The following is a 17,809-nucleotide window of genomic DNA, read 5'->3' on the forward strand; positions in this document are numbered from 1 at the left end:
AAAAATTATTATTTGGTCTATCAGACGCCCATTCATTAGACAAGATGCACAGACTGGTTTATTTTTTTTTTTTTTATTACTTGGCTGAGTGTTTATCAATCCTTTAAGTTTAAGTTTTCTCTAGGGATTCTTATTTTCTCTATTCTATTGTATTACAAAGCGCAGATGAAAAACATTATAACAACAGCAACCAAGAAAAATGATATTTAATCAACCGTTATGTTATAAAAGGTTATTCTAAATGTTCAGATCCTTTTAGGATAATGTGTATCCTGTGCTTTTGTGTCCTCTCGGTGGCCTGTTTGGATCCTTGCCGGTGGTCCTGTGTTTGGAGCTGAAATAAATCGATTCAATATACAGTATCAATAGTGAAACGATCCATTTCATATCTAATTGAATATTTGTTCTATAACATAATTATATTTTCAATAATATGTTGTGTTTTTTTGTTTGTTCATTATTTGATTAAAAAACGCACTAACCAATACATGTGTTTAATAAATACTGAAATGTTCCGTATATATATGTTGCATATTCATGATGTATTTTTGGCTTGCAATATAAGAGCACAACTACCAGATTGTGTCTAATCTATTTCAGAAAGATTAAATGTTGTTATGACACCTCCGCATGTCAAGATTGACTAAAAGAAAATGTACGTAATGCAAGTTAATTTTGTTACAAATATATTTTTGGTGCGATAATTCTTTAATCCTCTTAAATCGCTACCTTAAACAAACCAGTACAATACTTTTGTCTTATGAAGAAACGTTGTCTAGACTACAGGTTAGCTCGTTTCAACGTTCATTGTGTTAAACGGTATTCGTCTTAACCAATAAGCAACCAAAACATTAATTGTGTCGGTGGTATTTCTTTTCTTTAAATAAGCGCTATTTTGATTTTTATTTTGATCAGTGTGCTTTTTGAAAGTGATAATTCGCTTTTTGTAATTTGTTTAAGATTCTTAAAGTCAGAAATTTATCTTATTTATAAATATTCTTAATCAAAATCAAAGTATTATTTTCCATTGAAATAAGTAAAAATAAATAAAAAATAAAAAGGTTATATGCTTTGATAAATGAAATAAACCGCTTTTATGAAAATTGTTTGATAACATGCTTATAACTAATAAGGTGCAAATTCAATGTATATATAAAATGCCAAGGCTGGAGTTGATCATTTTAGTATTTACCATGTGCAATAATTAACAGAGATATGCTTCAATATGCTTAAGCCTGTCCGTTCTCTGCCTTATGCCCTGTCCTGTTTTTGTTTTGCGTCCGTCTGGGCTCCTTGCCACTGGTTCTTGTTGCTGGGTCGTGTGGGGGTTGCGTTCATTAAACGCCGTCTTTCTTTCAAATTGTTGATCTTGTTTATCATATTTTATCAAAACTGAGTTCAAAATGAATATCCTTTTTAATGGAGGTGAAATATTCAGTTAGTTATGCTATTACAACATTATACCATGTGAGAAAAAAATCAGTTTTTAACCTTAATTTTTCATGATTGCTGATTTCAAAAAGGGGAAAAAATACTAAAACTGATAGGCATTTATATTTGTCTTGAAGATCATTTAAACAAAATAAATTTGAAAAAGAAACGGTTAAACGATACCTCCCATAGTGTTATTTAACTTTAGACGACAAAGTACATTTTATAACAGTGGGGAAATGCGATATTATTCTATTTCATTCATCATTAACATGATGTTTTGTCTACAGCGAAAATCCAATCAAATCAAAATGATTTCTCAAAGAAACAACTTTTTTAATGAGAAAAACGATACTTTTAATCTATATAGGGAAAAATATACAGGGAATATGAACTTCTTTCTTCTGTATTATATAAGCAAATAATAGTTTCTAAGATCTTAGATTATTAACATAAATCTACAAGTATACAATGATATTCTAATAAAGTTTTTGTCCAAAATGAAAAAAAAAAAACAGAATAAACTGATGTGTGTGTATATGTATATATTCATATTTTAAATGAAACTAAAAAAATGTTTCCTCAAAAATTCAACGTTGATAACTAACACCGGAGACATTATACATGAATGTCGTTAGTAAGTGTACGAATTCCATGAGTCGATATGCCGTACTTTTAAATGGTCTAGATCTATTTAATATTTATCTATAAACTGTTCTAGAACAAACTATTAATGTTCATCATATCTATGTTCATATTAAATCATTTAGAACTTTATAAGCATTTTTAAAGGTATTTTATGAGAGCATCAAACCTGTTGCTATTAATAACTGAAATATTCATGACAAATGTGGCCATTATTGACCAATCCACATTAAAGCAATGATTCAGTAGTCCAGTATTTCAACCTATAGCTAATTTGTGTATATTTGTCTTTTTTTACATGATAAATGATTCTAAAATACATTGATTTTTAAATACATAAATGACACTTAAATCGGTGCTAGAGGGGATAAGAAATGTTGTTCAGTCGCTCTTGCAGATTTGGAGATAATACATCTAGAAATAAACTTTCTATATAAATTGTCCTAGACTGCTGAGTAATGTATGAATACATTTATATGCAAGTAAATGTGATCTATACAGAACGTTGATTGACATATTTGTGATTCAGTATTGTATTTGCCGACGTAAATGATCAAGTTGAGTATGTGCTAGTGTCATAGAAACAAATTTATCATTGTTGCCCGGACATTTATTGCACATATTGAAGCCGAATTGTCTGGTTAAAATAAAGGTGTTGCATATTGCAACCAGCATTATATTATAAGTGTTATTTTTATTGTTAAAAATTGACAATTTTGGAATAGCATTTCAAGACATTTTAGGATAATGTCTGTTAGGCTCGTGCACACGAAATGTAGCAGTGCACAATTGACATTTTATATCTTAACAAAATTTCAAAAATCTTATATAAAATGTATCTCATAAAAATGATTTTTAACAGATAAGCTTGGTCAACTTTTGGAGAAAAAAATAATACGCGGTATCTCTGAAATATTATATAGTAAGTGTACAGTATATAAATTGTTCTTGTGCTAACATTGTGTACATAATAAACGGCAAATGATCCAATAAATGTTATCAAAACAACAATTATGTTGAATAAAAAAAATTGAAATGGCTTCTGTTCGTAAAATTAGACGGGATTATTAATCTAATTTACTGGAGACATATTATAAAAAATAAATTATAAATTATATAATAAATTTTCTGTTAAAGGTGCTCTGTGTAGCTATTAGGAAACAAAAAAAAAGGTTGTAAAAATATAGTTCCAAACAATAAAACAACTTATGAGTGGTGCTTTTACATTTGATACGGCTTTTAAAATTCTGTCAAATTTTGATTTCGTTTTATATCAATATTAAAACACCTTTTCTCTTTCAGTTCTGTTTTTGGTAAGTTGTTGCAAGTACAAATCTTGACAAAGTTGGAAGTACCTTATTCTGATTCCCTGAAAAATTATTATACCAGTAAAAATGTAGGTTCTCTTCCGTATATCCGTAGCCTTACAAATTACTGCTTATATGAAATTACGTGTTAAATAAGGAAAAAAGAATCAAACCGAGATGTGGTGTTTCAGTCTTAAAAACAGTTCAATTAATTTGTTTCGATAATAATATCGTTCGATTCTACATAGAGTTGTAAAACAAAATGCCAGTCTGTTTTGTATCACACAAGAATATTGTATGTAAATAAATAAAATGTTATGCTACAATTTAAGTAGAGTTTGAATGTATCAATGATAATTTTATGCATGCTTTATTCCCTAAAAGGGATATATACAATTTTTTTTTTAATTTCATATTTTGGAAATATCCTGGAAATATTCTTTTTCAAAATAAGTGTAACTATTTGAAGCAGATTTATAGCTTGATAATGTGTTGAAATATGTTGTTATCTTATATGATTATTATTTTAACTTTTTATTTGTTGTCTCAATATTTGATATTTCCATTGAGACCAGTTAAAAGTCAGGTTAAAACAACCTTTTCACAATTTCAACATCTTGTTTATTTTTTATGTGATAAAGATTGGTGCATTATTGATCTAAAGATGCATTATCTCACAATTTTACGACCCTTATAAAAGGTTTTAATTCCTCTTGAGTATAATAAAATGACAAATAACTGTGTTATTTATAAGATATTGTTTTTCAAATCTGATTTAAAAGAATAGTATGGGATCACTAATTTGTTTAAATATATTTGTTATGAAGAAAAGTGAGGTCATAAACATCTGAAACAACATTTACATTTCTCTGTTGCCAGTACATTTACATATTGAAAGATTTGCATTTACATGCAAGCCAGAAAATAAAACATGTTTCAATAATACATTAAAACTACTGATAATAGTTCAATATAATTGATAAATAATAATAATTATATTGTTATGCCCATTTCCAGATTGTTTAGTAAAGTATAGGCAGGAAGCTAGAAAACACATATTAATATGATTAACCTGCTTGCGGCAACTAAATAAACAAATAGATTCATTGCAGGTCAAGATAAAAAACATATCAAACTCCGCACCGTCTGATAATGTTGAGCACTGTTAAGTCACACCGTACATTGGTATTTTTTATATCAAATTTGCGAAAGTCCATATCCAATGATATCACTGTCAACCTTGGATTTGAGTAAAAACATCAGATGCGATGTTGCCTCAATTCTTATTGAGTTACACACGATACAAATGCTAGATATGCTTAATCAAGCAATATCTATTCTAATCAACAGTTATTATCATGGGTCTAGCAGACGGACAGATAAACGGTCAAACAAACAAGAGAATCGGAAATGTGTTATCTCATAAATTGTTTTATGATGAATACAAATAAACTGTTGAGATGAAAATGTTACCTTCTAAATGCCGATATGTTTACGGTGTGATTTTGTTTTGTGTAATTAATGCAAAACTGTTTATAAGCATTTATCCTGTCACTTGCATCAATTTCGACCCGATAACAAGGTGCCGTATATTTTTACTGATCTACGGCACTTGGTCACGTGGTATGAATGAATCGGTATGACAGCCGGACTACTTTTAGCGAGCGTCGCTTAAAACAGTTTTTTAAATGCTAGCGTTTATAAAAGCTGTAATCAATAAAAATAACTGTGTAGTTTGAAATAAATTTACTTATCAAGCAACTAAATGTGTTTGTTATAATTAAAACGGCCTCTTTAAAGCATTTATTGACATATTATCTTGACCTAAATACGACTTTATAGTAAACAAGGCGTTTATTGTACACGGAGCATTGTTTACAAACAGTTGTATGCCTGTCAAAACTTTACTGTAAACTGAAAAAATGTGCGAGGATATGAGTCAGGGTACTTTTGACATCCTTTGGGATGATTTATGTGAGGCTAATGATCAAAATGAAAATTCAGATAACATTATTACTGCTGTTTCTGAGTTGACCAGTGTTGATTTCTTGAGAGAACATGGTTTTGACATTGAACTACTGTTCACTGAAATGAATGAAGATCAGAACCCTGAAAATGTATTATCTTTCACTTCTACAACTGATATTGGAGATGTTACTACTGAATTACCCTCAAGAGTTTCTTCCCCTATAACACTCAGTAAATCAGATGAATTACCCTCTACTCCTGTAACACCTGTTGAACCAAATCATGCAAATGAATTTACTTCTACAGCTAATGTTATACTTGCTGGACCAAATCCTGTATTGCCTGAAACAAATGAAAATTTAACTTCCCCTTTGAATAACCAAGAAAGGCCAAAGTAACAGTAACTTAAAAAAAGCAGAGTTCATGGAAATTTCATCAACAGATGTCAGAATCCTAATAGAAAAATGAAGAGAATAAGAACACTCTTAAGAAAAACACTATCAGATGTTGCTAAATTTGAAAGATTTCTGGAAAGCAAGCAAGAAACCAAACAATGCCATCAAATTGAAACCAGACCTCTTAGATGAATATTTAGCTAACTTTATTTTATCTGTAAGAAAGCCAGACGGTGATGAGTATGAGCCTTCCAACCATCAGAAACATGGTAGGAAGTATAAGACCGCAAACTGCGCAGACAGCGATATCCTCATAAAAATATTTTCTGAGCAGTCAAAACATATTCCAACTAAGCAGAGATGCATTACATGCGAAACAGAAATCTCTTAAAAGGTTAGGTAAAGGGAAATAAACCGCGAAGAAGTCCTGTCCGATATCTGACCAAGAAATTGACATGCTTTATGACAAAGGGATTCTTGGTAACAGAACCGCCAAGTCATTGCTGAATACCATTTGGATCAACAACTGTATATTGTTTGGTCTCAGAGGGACAAAAGAGAATTATAATTTAAGGTACAGTCCTTTAGAAATTAATGTGAAATTATTTAAACATGTTTAAAACATACAAATATGTTATTGATAAAAATATGACTCAATTTAAAAACATTACTCATTTGTAAATTTTACTTCAAAACTGTTTGCGTTTTTTAATTCTTCAAACCATGGCCCAGCAATGAAGTGCTCCTGCTGAGATTTGAACTCAGAACTCCTCTTCAACAATAATATATGACAAAGAGGTATTTTCGCTATTAAACTACAAGAGCTTATAACATTCTTGCCATGGCCTGTCATTAATTATGCTATGTGAATGAAAATGACTGCAAGCATTTTATCATATATGATAATAACCTTATTAAGTTTAAATATTTTTGATAATGCACATTAAATGGACACTAAAATAATGCCAAGTTTTAAATTGTATTATTGTGAAATTGTATTATTTCATTCTTATTAAACCAACTCTGGCATAAATAATTAAAAAACAAGTAATTAAAAGCCTAAACTTAGAAACATATCTCATATGCTACAGGTTTTTTTTGTCAGATTACTAATTACCTCAATATTTAATTATAAATAAAGAGATAAGAAATCTAAAACTAAACTAATATCTTAAATCTACATGTATGTCTTCCAATATTAAATGTCAATGCCTAATGGGGAAGTATACATTTTTTTCTATGTTGCTTGTAAAAAAAAAAAACACTCATTTTCCATTACTTTTATTTCACTAATTTTAGATGGGGTGATGTTTGTCTCAAAACTAGCTCAGATGGTGTTGAGTACCTTGAACTAAGAGAGCGCCAGACCAAAACAAGGACAGGATCGAACATCAATGATGTCCGAGAAGTGACATCCAAAAATTTATGCAACCCCTGATGACCTAGAAAGATGTCCTGTGGAGATGTACAAACTTTTTATGCAGTTAAAAGACCTAATGATTTTTGTGAACAGGACAATCCTTTTTATATATCACCTCGCACAAGCTCTCAAAAAGTTAATCATGAAAAACTGGTTCATGAAAATGCCTCTTGGAGAAAAAAAATTGGTAGCCTGCTAAAAACAATTGGCTATGGATGGTGGTTTAGATGAAAATAAACGCTTAACCAACCATTCAACAAGGAAACATTTAGTAAAAAACTTAGAGACTCAGGTATTGCTCCAACCGACATTATGCAGATAAGTGGCCATAAGAACATTCAATCTGTCATGAATTATTCTACAATGTCTGAGCAAAACACATAAGCAATGTTCAAAGATCTTATCAAATGTAAGACCTAAACCACCATCCACAACCAGTTGTCCAAAAGTAAATGAATCTGTTGAGCCAATTGTTCATTCTGACAAATCACATAGTTCTTGCTCCAATGACTGTCAACTCCAATGCACAATCGTCAATGAATGAAAAAAAATTTATCTTCTCTTAATGTTAATGCAACCAAAGGAAGTGCATCTGAGTCGAAACAAAATGAAAATCAAAACTTACATGTTGAAATTGTTCCCCACCCACACATCTCAGTTGCAGCCAACGGTGGTATCTCCAAATTCCAGTGGCAATTCCATCGCATTTGTAAATGACACTGTTACACTAAAATACACAAATAAATTCTCTATTTTCTGGAGCTGTATTGAATATCCAAATTTCAATTTGTACATGAAGTAAACTCGTGAAACGGTGAGACAAGTACTGTATCATGTATGACATTATGTACATGTAGATGCGTATGAAAGCCAAAGCGAAATTATATAATTTTTGGTCAGTTCTTGAGAGGATATTTGACAAAATGCCGTGGAATAAAAAAGTAGTTGTTACATAGTTTGTTGTTATTATTTTATTTTGAAAAAAATATCAAAATGTTGAGAACTATTTTTTCCGCGCAAAGCGTAAGATTAAAATTAAACAACGTCACAATGAAAGGGACACAACTCAGTAAAAAAAATAAAGGTGGTTTACCTAATAAATTAAAAAAAAACTGTGACAGGATAAATAGAATAACAGGTTGGTGCCGTGGATGGAGAAAGTTTATCTGGCTCGGCACCGGAATTTATCGGGTTCGCCTTCGGCTCACCCGATAAATTCCTCCGCCTCGCCAGATAAACTTTCTCCATCCACGGCACCAACCTATTATTCTCTATATACAATGTATGAATAACAAAAAAAATATAGTAGTATTATAATTGATTATTCTAACGAAATACCAAACTGGATACATCATTTCATCATTTTTTCTAATTATTCTTATGAAGGAATCTGACTTTACAGTGCAAAAGTTAAGGTTTTTTTCATGGCTCTAGTATCGCTGTCATCACGTTAAAAACACTGACATGGTAATGTAAATCTCATTCTCTTCAAACCAAATTTATATGCTTCTATTGATAATAACGTGATAAGATGTGCATAATTGATTAACAAGAATGACATATTCTTAAACAAATATATATCAAAAGAACAATATAAAGCACAGGTACTGTTAAAAATGAAGAACATTTACCGCAATAATGGATTTAAACAGCTAACAACGGTGTGTCTGTTTTTCTTACCCATGTCTGTTTTATTAACTGCCTTGCGACATACTCTAAAATCGCTTGTACTGTGATTTCTACAAGGTATTTACAAGTAGTTTAGTGCTAATCACTTCAGGGCATACCTTTAGAGTACATGTTAAAGATATTTATAAGAAGCAAAATGTATTGAGACTTTTATAAACATTACAATGTGAGACTTTATCAAAATGAATAATAACCTATTGTTTAAAAAATCTATGAAGTAGTAGTTTAAAGTTGCTGTAATATTTCATAAACCTTAATTTATAACGGACATTATTTGAACATTATCTTTATCAGGTAAATACTATGTCTTATTGCTAAAATGGTATCAGCATTATTGTAGTACCAAATGATAATTCAGGATATCCTTAGTTATTTACCAAAGCTGAAATCGAGAAATATGTAAAATATATTATCATTTTATAAGCAATTGATTACGCATAAATAGATCTACAGGTAGTTTTAATATGTTATCTCCATTTGTTACATTCGATATTTAATCTAATACAGCTTTATATCGGTCCATTAATGTATCATATATGTTATAATAAGGAAGTAAACTAAATTATTTGTATCATAAAAATGTCTTAAAACTTGGTTATTTGCTGCTCTAATAAGTGATTGTGTCTGTAATAATTTCCTTAGAGAGTAATTCAGTTTCCTTAAACAACAGCTCTGTCGGAAATTATAACTGTTTATCAACAATTTTATGATGATCTTTGTTTCTAATTGAATTGAGAATATTACGTAACAGCTCATACATTTGATTAATATTTCTCTTGAGAATGGCAATCTTTCAGGACTAACTTGATTTAATTCAAATCATTGTATTTCATGCACAAATTGATAGTCATTGCTACACAAATTTCTCCAGACTTTGTTTTAAATCCTTTTAGGTTTTGCAGACATGAAGATTAGTTTTATTTTGTGCTAGTACATGCATCATTGATCAACATTATCTATTTGACAAACACAGTGTATTATTGAGGTTTCTATAGAATCATTCTTTTTTCTTAGTAAATCAACTTTTCTTTGAAAGAAAAATGAAAAAATGACATATTACAATGTCAGTAAATGCTACTTTATTATATACATATACATTTTCTCGCTAGAAAACACCCAAATCTTGAAGTGCAAATACGCGTGAACGGACGGAAACTTCCGTATTATGTTATTGACAAATACGGTACCACATATGGTATTGCAGGACTATTTTTGATGTTGGTTCCCATCTTAGCTATGTATAACGTAGCATTTGGAAAGACTTAAGTTATTTACGGTGTTGCAAAATTTACGTATTCATCCGTTAGTGAATTTATAACATTTCCTGAAATTACTAATAGAAGTGAAGTGTAATGAAAATCCTTTTTATATAAAACGACAATGTATATTATAAAATGTATCGCGAGATATCAATTTTCCACCGCTGCGAGTAGCAAAATACAAACCCTCAGAAAGCTACTACCAAATAATATTCGGTCTGAATTTTATATTATAATTTGTGACACAACCAGATGTACAACTTTTGGACATTATATTGTGTATTTGGGCCGATGGCCTAGAATTACATTACAATAAATTTAAAGCTTGAAACTTACAATGTGTTTTTGTAACCATATTTCAAAACGATGTTTTTAATATATAACAGCTTCTTTGCTAGTAATGCACAATTTTGTGGTGTTATTGTTTTTATAAACAAAATTACCTGTTTATTTTTAGGTACATATACAAAAAAATATACAAATGAATATAGTGAAAAACCATATACCTACTACTACCGTCCAAGAACAAACTATATCAACCAAAGTCTTAAAAATGTACAATATTGCTATACTGGTCGTTCCTTATTGTCTTTATTTTAAATATAAATAGTGTATAACATCAAACACTATCATTGTATTTAAAAACAGTGGAGCAAGTTCAAAAGAAAATTTTCTAATATGATTAAAGGACATTTGCTATTTTACCAATAGCTGATGTAACAATATTTAATTGTTCAATATAAAAGATCGTGCAAACCATTGATTACTTTTAAAAAACTGCAGTCTTGACTTTATTACTGAACACTAACTGACCAATATTTGACATATGAAAATGAAGGAAAACACAAAGGCAATAAATCAATTATATAAGTGTATATTGCAGTTTTCGAGTTACATTTATTATCATTAACTTAACAACATGACATATATATAAGGTAAGCAGTAGTGAAATCACTATGTGACCATTAACACACTAAATACCAATAATCATTAATATCAAACTCTAAAAATGATAGACATCAAAATGGTCAAAACTACTGATAACATTTTGCTATATATTTAAAAGAAACTTAGTGATGATTATTATTTTTCTTGAAATCGTTACTGTCTAATTCAAGTGTCTAAACATTTTCTTTCTGACTTTATTAATTTTCTTTTATCTTCTATCAAGAAACAAAAGGTTTCACATTAACCATGACAGAACCTTAAGTTACTACATTAAACAGAAACAACAAAAATACGAAAAGAACATTTAAGCCGTAAATGCAAAATGCACTCATTGGCACTAAATACGAATAGTGAATAACGTTTCAAGGTTACTGAATAACGTTTCAAGGTTACTATTCTCTTAAAACAAATAATAACATTTATCACACATCAGTGCCGATTTTGCGACTCCGTAAATATGGTATTGCACGGCCGTGCGTGCATATATTTTGACGTGACGTCATTAGCGTTATACAAACATAGTGTAAAGACGCGCTAAATGTAAGCGTTATACTATAGGCGTCAATGAAAAATGACTCTTATTTCACTTTAAACGGTCTTTATTTTGGGTATGTGATAAATAAAATATTAAATTCGTGTAAGTTCATTACTGAATTTATTGCACTCGTTTATTGCACTCGTTGAATAAAATATTATTATGCTCGCCAGAGGCTCGCATAATATAATTTTATTTAACTCGTGCAATAAATTTAGTATTGAACTTACTGTCAGGAGAAATGTCTGCCTTGATGTTATTTAATCTAAGAAAAGATTTAGTAATAAATACTAGAACCAATTTCCAAGATATGGAGGCTGGGCAGCACCGCCTGACATAAAAGTGAAATATTCTCAGTTGGAAAACTAGCATGTAATTGTTTAGTTAACACTATCTTTTTTTTTAGGTATTTTTATCCTTTTCTATCTCAAATCAATATATACATGTAAACAACAAACTCTGATTATTATTTACACCCAAAACAAAGAACTCTTATCATTATTTACACCCAAAACAAACACACATCATTTATCAGCCACTTATATGAAATATCTTTTCACGTATACGTCTTTTATACGAAACAAGACACCTGGCGAGCCCAAGCTCTAACAACTTATGATCAAACAACAATAAAATCACCACAAAATGAAGAACACAAAAAAAAAAATGAATATTTTTACAACTCTAAGATACGGTATAAACCACAAACATTCATCCAACAATATTAACTTCACACAATCTAATCAGCATCAGAAAACAACTTAAACTAAAGCACCCAATATTTACATATATCCTCAAAACAAAGCAGCAACTAATATAATCTTGATATAATACCAAACATTCAACCAATATCAACCAATTATATCTTCACAAACAGATATAACTCAACAACCAAAACAACAAATTACAACCAATAAACCCTGATCAATTAAGATCACCACAATTATATTCAACCACTTCAACAAACCAACAAAACTGACTTCAAAACAACAAAATTCTCTTCAAAACAACAAAATTCTTTTCCCAATAAAAAATAACCCCTCACACTATAAGCGTGTGTCTCCTAACTGATATAAAATCTCTCTCTAAACGCGCATATTTGCTAGCTTAAACGATTTGAACTTTAAACATGTATACATACAGCGACTGGTATAAACATGATATTTACACTCTATTCAAAACAATGTATCACTGTAAAGAAATATTAACTCGTTGTTTTATCTACAACGATACATCACTGTAGGGAAATATTAACTCGTTGTAAGACACATATCTACATATAAACTTCATGATTATTCTGACAGCCCCCTACTCAAGAAAACACTCCACTGTTTTCAAACAAAAAGAATAATCTACAATGCTTCTTTTCAGGTATCGAGTCTACTTAGGTAATCTGCACACACGTTGTCCTTTCCTTTCACAGCTACTATTCTAAACTTATAGTTCTGTAGAAATAATGCCCATCTCATTATGCGGCCACTTTCAACTTTACATTTCTGAATATACGTTAAAGGAGCATGGTCTGTATGTAGCTCAAATTCTTTCCCGTACAAATACTTGTTGAATTTCTTTATTCCAAATACCATCGCAAGACATTCCCTTTCGATAACCGAGTAGTTTCTTTCTCGATTCAACAATTTCTTACTCGCGTAAGCTATTGGAAGCAAACCATCATCAAACTGTTGAAGAAGTGCAGCCCCAACTCCGGTATCTGAGGCATCACATTGCAAAACAAATGACTTTGAAAAGTCTGGAAGTCGTAGTATTGGTGATCGTGTCAGTACTTGCTTCAATGTCGTAAAGGCTTTTTCATGTTCTGGTTTCCATATGATTTTATTTGGCTGTCCTTTCTTCGTAAGATCTGTCAATGGTGAAGCAATTTCTGCAAATGAAGCAATGAATTTTCGGTAGTATCCAGCTAGACCAAGAAATGATCTGAGTTGCTTCTTTGACTCTGGTCGCATAGCGTCTCTAATTTTGACTAATTTGTCATCTTCCATTTGCATTTGTCCTTTGCCAACAACATGACCGGTAAATGGTATACTTTCAAATCCAATCATACATTTAGAAGGCTTAACTGTGATCTTTGCGTTTCGTATTCTTTCGAACAATTGTCTCAACATCTTCATGTGTCTCTCCCATGTAACCGTATGTCCAAGCACATCGTCAACATAGTTATCAGTATCATTCACTCCGGAAAGCAACTTCCGCATCATTCTATTAAATGTTGCACCAGAATTGACCATTCCAAATGGCATCTTTCTGAATTGGTAACTACCTTCTGTTGTAGAAAATGCTGTGAGATATCTTGATTTTGCTTCAATTGGTATTTGCCAATAACCTTTGGTCAAATCAATTTTCGTGAAGAACTTATCTTCTTTTAGTTTCGCCATAACATCCTCAACATTACCCATTGGTTCTGTATCAAACTTTGTTACAGAGTTGAGTCGTCTAAAGTCAATACAAAAACGGTTTGTATTATCCTTTTTCTTCACCAAAACAATTGGAGAATTATAATCAGAATTTGCTGGTTCGATGATACCACATTCAAGCATTTTCTTTATCTCATCCTCTACCGCTGTCCTTTTTGCATATGGTATCGTATATTGTCTAACACGAATTGGTGTTTTGTCAGTCAACTCAATCTTGTGAGATTCAAGATCTGTAGTTCCAGGAACGTCAGTAAAAATATCCTCAAATTCTTGAAGCAACGTATTTACTTCTGATTTTTGTTCAAGTGTTAATTGATCATTAACATTAACATCTCTGTACGTCTCTTCACCCTGTGTGTCTACTAGTTCTAAAAGATTTTCATCATCAACTACTCCAGTATCATCATTATTTTCAGCTTCTATAACAGCTACACTCGCACAAATTCTATCTTCTCTTTCTTCGTATTTCTTCAGAAGATTTATGTGGTACATCCCAATTCTATCACCTACTTCCACTTTGTAGTCAAACTTGTTAACTGCTTCACTTACAACAAATGGACCTTTCCATTGTAACATCAGTTTATTGTGTGTTGAAGGCAGGAGCAATAAAACTTTGTCTCCTTTCTTTAGACTTCTTGGTCGTGTTTTCTTATCATAATGATGTTTATACTCTTCTTGTGAGTTGCTGAGATTCTCTCTAGCAATCTTGCATGTTTGTTCTAATCTATTTCTCAAATCTAGGACGTACTCATACGTATTACGTGTCTCTGGCACTTCTGTCTCTGTCCATAATTCTTTTAGTGCTTGCATGGGACCTCTAACAGTTCTGCCATATAGTAGCTCAAATGGTGAGAACCCTGTACTTGACTGAGGGACTTCTCTGTATGCAAAGAGAACCGCAGACAAATATCTGTCCCAATCCTTAGGTCTTTCTTGGCACATTTTCTTCAACATACTTTTTAAAATACCATTCATTCTCTCACAAAGACCATTACATTTTGGATTGTAAGGGGTTGTAAACAACTGTTTCAGTGATACAAGTCTACAAACTTCTTCCATAAGTTGTGACGTGAACTGACTACCCCTATCACTAAGTATTTCCGATGGGAAACCTACTCTTGCAAAAATATCTAACAATGCTTCAGCTATATTTTCAGTCTCAATTCTTGGTAAAGCAACAGCTTCTGGGTAACGTGTAGCATAATCAACTACAGTTAATATGTACCTATTTCCCTTTTCCGATACAGGCGTTATTGGCCCTATCAAATCAACCGCAATTCTCTGGAACGGAGTGTCAATAATAGGCATTTCACCTAAAGGAGCTTTCTGAAGTCTGCCCCTGGGCACCGTCTTCTGACAAATGTCACAGGAACGACAAAATCTAGTTATATCACTAGAAATACCTGGCCAGTGAAAACTAGACTGTATCCTGTCTAAAGTCTTGCGTACAGACAAATGCCCACCCACTATAGATTCATGAGCTAATGACATAACTCTTTTGTGATATTTACTAGGAACAACTATTTGTCTTGTTTCAGACTTCAAATCGCCTTTCACCGTCTCAAATATTCTATACAACACATCTTTTTCTACTTCATATCTAAATTTGTTACCGCTTTTTGTTTTCATGATCTTATTTTCCCTAGCATACTGCCACAAACGCTGTAACGTATTGTCATTTGATTGTTCTTTCTTAAGAACATCTACCGTAATTTCGTTATCTTCGACCTTCGGAACTTTAAGAGGTTTCATTGCTTTCTTCTCTTTTTCTGCCTGTGCTCTAGTAACAACATCAGCTATGCTTGTTACTTCTCGGCTAACCCACTTCTCATTTGGCTTATCAAGTACACCCTGAATATTGCCCAAGACTAAGTCACAAATTGCTGACTCTAAAACCATAGCTTCTATTTTACCCTTATAATAAGGTGTATCAATGTCTATTTTTGCCATAGGTACCAACCTGGCCCGACCATCTATTGCTATCATGACACAATTTTTATTCAACATTTGATCTTCTTCCACTAACTTCTTTCTAACAACTGCTAACTCGCAACCAGTGTCTCTAAGAACTTTCACCTCTTGATTACCAACATATCCTAGTTTCAGATCCAATTGACGTTCACCTTCTAATGATTCAATTGTACAGCTACTTGTAATGACAGGCACAGAATTACCATTTGCTAATTTAAGTTTCCCCTCTTCAATACAGCCATCGTAAGATTTTGTCGGAGAAATTGACATACATAACCCCGATACTTTCTTATCATCTGATCTACCATCACGTCTATTTTCTCCAGGCCTACTACGCCAGTTCCTTGGTGAAGAATCCCGATTTGTTTTAAAGTAATTTCTATTTTGCTCTCCATATGACATTGCAGCAGCCCCATATCTTTTCTTAGTCTGATCTCGACAATCTCTGGCCACATGCCCCTCTCTATTACATATGAAGCATGTTACTTTTCTATTTTCTCTGTGAAAGTGCTGTATTGGTTTCGATAGATTACCTTGATTAAGGCGTATTGGTGATTTATTGGAAAAATTGGCAACTTTTGAGCTTTTACTATTTGTAATTGTACCGCCATGAGCCTCTAAGTATTGTTCAGCCAAAGATATGACATCTCTACGATCCTTTGGCTTCCGTTCCTTAAGAAAAAGAGCTAGCTCTGTTGAACAAACTTTGACAAATTGCTCTCTAATAATAAGATCTTTCAATTTATCTACTGTATCCGCAGCGTCGGCCATTTCTGTCCATCTACTAAAGTACCTATCTAAGCGAGCCATGAATTGGTTTACAGTCTCTCCTTGTTCCGGCTTACTCTCTCTAAATTTATTTCTGAAACCGTCTTCTGTTAATTGGTATCTTTTCAAAACTGCTGTTTTTAATTCTTGATAGTCTGATGCTTGCTCAGGAGGCATACTAGTGTAAACTTCAAGACCTTTCCCCGTTAATAACGAACTTAAGCTTATTGCCCATGTGTCTTCTTTCCATCCTTGACTGATAGAGAATCTTTCAAAACGCTCTATATAAGCATCTATGTCATCTTTTGACTCTTCAAATTTAGGCAATCTTGGCCTCAAACCGGTGCTAGGTGGGGTATCAAGGCGATCCCCAGCCTCAATTTTTAACTTCATTAATTCTATTTCTTGCTCTTTCATTTTCATCTCTACTTCAGCTTGAAATAAACGTTTCTTTTCCTCACGCTCAGCTTCTTTTTCTAAACGCTCGGCCTCAAATCGCCGTCGCTCTTCCTCACGTTCATCTTCTTTTGCTTTACGCTCGGCCTCAAATCGCCGTTTATCTTCTTCACGTCTAATATTTCTCTCTTCTCTATCAAGATATTCTGATTCTTTCTTTTGAACATAATCACGCAACTCCCCGTCCTTCAACCCAAGTCTCTCTCCCAATGATACCCATTTATCATAATCCATAATTACTTAATAATGGATTACTATTACAAAAATAATAAACTTTTACGAAACCCGTAAAATAAACACTTATTACTCAACAAAATGGTGTACCTCTGTAGCACCGACAATCGTTATTCCAAATCTAATCTCTATATAACATTGGCACCTACCGGGCACCGGCAATGAACTTGTATCAAAAGTAACAACCAGTGGACCGATATCAATCTTTATGTAGTGTTTAACAACTATGTAAACTTTATGACAACAACCATCTGAGCACCGGCAGCAACAACTAGCTATTCAACTATAACATACACTTTTATGGATAATCACCCACTGAACACCGGTTATAAACTTTAATCAACTACTGAT

General features: G+C 32.1%; 1 protein-coding gene across 1 annotated transcript; it reads right to left on the reverse strand.

Annotated features, from left to right (window-relative positions):
- Positions 1-7,820: 7,820 nt before the first annotated feature.
- On the reverse strand, positions 7,821-17,458 carry LOC132715912 (uncharacterized). The gene is made up of 4 exons (XM_060699026.1): positions 17,230-17,458; positions 14,590-16,872; positions 13,155-14,544; positions 7,821-7,893 (listed from the first exon to the last, which is right to left on the reverse strand). Exons 1-4 carry the CDS (start codon positions 17,456-17,458, stop codon positions 7,821-7,823), a joined length of 3,975 nt encoding a protein of 1,324 aa, XP_060555009.1.
- Between the last annotated feature and the right edge of the window lie 351 nt (positions 17,459-17,809).

This window comes from Ruditapes philippinarum, unplaced genomic scaffold (assembly GCF_026571515.1).
Source record: "Ruditapes philippinarum isolate M1 unplaced genomic scaffold, ASM2657151v2 ctg1112_1_1_1_1, whole genome shotgun sequence".
Lineage (NCBI taxonomy): Eukaryota > Metazoa > Mollusca > Bivalvia > Venerida > Veneridae > Ruditapes > Ruditapes philippinarum.

Coding starts and splice junctions, on each gene's coding strand:
- LOC132715912 (XM_060699026.1), bottom strand. CDS start 17,458: ATGGATTATGATAAATGGGTATCATTGGGAGAGAGACTTGGGTTGAAG. Junction 14,545..14,589: donor ACTGATGTTACAATGGAAAG/GTCCATTTGTTG, acceptor TTGACTACAAAG/TGGAAGTAGGTGATAGAATT. Junction 7,894..13,154: donor GGAATAAAGAAATTCAACAA/GTATTTGTACGG, acceptor TGTGTATTTTAG/TGTAACAGTGTCATTTACAA.